The 3,747-nt window shown below is 37.4% G+C and overlaps 1 protein-coding gene across 1 annotated transcript in view; it reads right to left on the reverse strand.

The window, feature by feature from the left end:
- LOC106875923 (dopamine beta-hydroxylase) overlaps nucleotides 1-3,747 on the reverse strand; it is a 60,195-nt gene that overhangs the window by 30,849 nt on the left and 25,599 nt on the right. The window contains exon 3 of the mRNA XM_052969927.1: nucleotides 461-607. Coding sequence (XP_052825887.1) covers nucleotides 461-607 — 147 coding nt within the window. The remainder of the gene's footprint in view (nucleotides 1-460; nucleotides 608-3,747) is intronic.

Here is a 3,747-nt window from a genome sequence, read left to right on the forward strand (position 1 = left end):
TATATATATATATATATATGTATGATAGTGTAATTCCGTGCCCAAATCAAAGTCGAAGAAGTAATTGCATAAATACATACATATAAATTAAGAAGTCCAAGCTGATGAGATAACAGTTCACAATAATCCAAAAAGGGATTATATATATTAATTTATATATTGCAAATGAACTCAACTCCAAAACGAATTCATCCAAAGTGTCCATGTTTACTATATATTTACACACGGACACACAAACAAACGCTTGTATACGCATATAAACACTTACACATGCATACATGTTTCTTAATTGTATGCATAAGAACACGATTAGATGTATGTACATTAATTCATGCAAACTTTTCATAGACACTTACACTCAAGCACGCGTGTGGGCAAACACAAACACACATACGTGCATATATGATATGTAGTTTGAAAGACAGAGAGAAAGAAAAACAAGGCAGAAAGACATACTTACGTCAAAAGGAAAATCGTAATTGTCGCATGTGTCGAAAGGTCTCTGATATTCAATGACCAATGCATGCTTGTTTAACTGACCAGATAATATCTTGTAATCTTGCTGATTGTCAATGTGGAGTATACCTTTGCTGTCCGTCCATGCATCCTATATATAAGAAATAAATTTAAACATATGTCTATTAAAAGATATCTCTAATTCATCATGCATATAGACAACTGTATATCTTTACATTTACGACACTGCCTCTATATCATTGATATTCCAGTTTGTAGAGGAAAAGTCTAAGCTAACGCCACATTAAACAAAGGAAAAAAACAATGATTACTCCTCCACACGCGCGCGCGCGCGTACACACATGCACGCATACACACACACACACACACACACACACACACACACACACACACGCTGGAAATGTCTAAGTATGTGTGTGAGGTTTTGCATCTGCTTCTTTTATTAGTTAGTGCCACACAGTCCAAACGTGAATCTAAAATGAGATGGCGTTTCAATCGCCCCCTAAATCTAAAGAGCGAGACGATCCAAGGAAAGCCTCAAAAAGCCTGAAGAAGTGTGGTTACCCGACCTGTAATTTTCTATTGTTGTTGAGGAGCCTAAAGCCTAAAAGGTATTAGCGTTTCCACGGTTGTAGCATCGAGGGCTTCTATCAACCTCAGTCGCTGTCCTCCTGGGATTTTCTTTAGGTTTCATCTGAATCAAAATACCCCTTCGCAATCTAATTCTCGGAATCTCTTTATTTTTAAGAAGCGTGCTAAGGCCTTCCAAAATCGTACTTTTCACCATCCACCAGAAATTTGGTTCTGATGGTATGCTTGAGATTTTTATTCGGTTCACTCTCTGCTCCAAGTATCTGAGCGAGATCTCAAGTTTTGTGGGACGTTCTAATGACTCGGATGTATCCTCAATTAAGGGTGTATCCACAAAATCGGTGCCTTGATATATAATTCTTAAACAGAGCTCAGCTTGGTCCGCAGGAATACGTTCTAATTTATGTCTTTTTGTCGATATGCATCTATACAGAATTGTTCTCTTTTTTGTTAGGTCTGAAATGTGATATGGTATACTGAACGCAAATACCTGTTTGATATGTTAATGCATTTTCTACCTCTTTTAAATATTCATATTCATTGTCTAGGCAGAAGAAATATTTTTGCCGTGTTTTCACTGTTACTGCTGCTATTGTTAGTATCATAGCTATCGCTGCAGGTATTACTTCTTATTGAGATGCTGCTAATAACTATTTGAGGTTCTTTGTTTGACATGCTGTTGTTTTTACTGCTCCTTATATTGTTGTTGTTGCTGTTATAACTGTTGTTGATGTTATTTTCGGCGAAGAAAGCTTCCACATTTGCTGTCCAAAATGCAGTCAACTCCACAGTGCCTACACTCTACAATACTCTTCAAAACTGTCCTTCATAAACAATCAGTCTTACCACCATTGCTATCATTTGCATGCCAAGTGCAAAAATACCTGCAGTTATTTCATATTAACAAACCCAGCACATCAGATCCCACTGGGCGATTACCTGGGAGGTTTTCTGTTATATTCTTATAGTCGACGGTAACTTTATGAGTGATATTTCTTAGTAAGATACTGCGCACAATTTCGTTTGGCTGTAAATGTTTTGGATGATAGAGTTAATCCATCGACGGTTCAACACTACAATCTGGTATTTGATGACATACAAGCCTTCGTACTTGATCTCAAATATGATTTGCTGATAACCACTTTCAACTGCAGCGACCCACGTCATAGCTGCTTGTAGCCCTTTTCGCTAATGAGTCTCGGGACCTTGAAAACATTATAGACCCTACTCATCTTCGTGTGTCTATGCTATAAGGAAAGCAACAATGGTAAAGAAAAGAACCATGTAATCTGTATACAACTTGCAAATTCTGCGACGGACAGAGTCCTTGTAAATATCCTACAATATGATGATGGCAGTCTTGTGTATTTTAATAATATACAAGTATACAGACACAATCACGAAACGAGCTTGTACTTCTCTCTAATCTAAAACATGTAATCTAAACTTCCAAAGACGCTATAAATTCTATACCTCACTAACTCTAACGCACTTCCTTGACAATGTAACATGCACATCATAGTTACAGCTCCATTCTAAGGACAAGAGTTTTCCTTTGGGTAAAATACTATTTCAACTCTGTTCAGTTATCTCCTATACAGTTCAATTTAATAACCACAATGAATCGTGGTGCAGCTATTACGTACACAAACATCCTGGAAAGGCAATATATAATGGCTACACGATACTAACACAAACTCACATAGTCTTTCTCTTCTCTCTGCCTATTCAACAGATTCTACAACGGCATCTGATGCTCTGAATTAATTGCGAATATATATGCACATCACGACTTTATTGATTAAAAAATATGTACAATATATTGAGAAGAAAATATTGGATTAATTATGATATCTGGTCATTATGTCTTCTCCGTATTAATAGCTTGTAGAAATAAGCCAGTTTGTTATTCAATGTTTATTCTATACACATCTAGATAAAATACACTGCGAATTAAACAAATGGTGATACCTACACTTATCATAAGTTAAGCAGTATTTGATTTGACTGACAAGCTTGGCAGAGCAACGAAAAAGCTGCTGGAGGGTCAAATATTCGATAAGGTTTGGATTACAGTTTGTCACAATTTCTAGTTTACCTCCTTAAAATTATTAAAGAATTTGTACATATTCAAAGCCAAAACATTATTAGATTTGACTGTGACTAGCGTTTCTGTTTGAAACTTTTACTAAGGTTATCATGACCTAGAGACACAGTTTTGCGCCCTATCCTAATCAAGTAGTCGATATACAAATAATGACTTACCAAAGTTGTCGGTAAAGAAACACACTTTTAACTTTTAACACCCTCCCTTTAAATAGCGTTAAAACTAGTCAGTCAACTCTTAAACAGTGTATTGCATCCTACTAACATAATTATGTCAGGAGCGGCACAACCACAAATAACACATTCTCAACATCACCAATAAATGCGAACCTGAGTTGAGTAAACCTCAATGTATCATCTGCCATTATGTATTACTCTCGCTATTACAATTATTACAATCAGCACCGGCATCATCGCTATAAGTATCACGATGATGATGATGAAGGTGACGTCACCGCCGCCTCCACCGTCGCCTCCACCTTCACCTCCGTCGTCTCCTCCATCTCCACCGTGACCTCTGCCATCGCCTGCGCCTCCGCCTCTGCCGTCGCCTGCGCCTCCGCCTCTGCCGTC

This window comes from Octopus bimaculoides, chromosome 1 (assembly GCF_001194135.2).
Source record: "Octopus bimaculoides isolate UCB-OBI-ISO-001 chromosome 1, ASM119413v2, whole genome shotgun sequence".
Classification (NCBI taxonomy): Eukaryota; Metazoa; Mollusca; class Cephalopoda; order Octopoda; family Octopodidae; genus Octopus; species Octopus bimaculoides.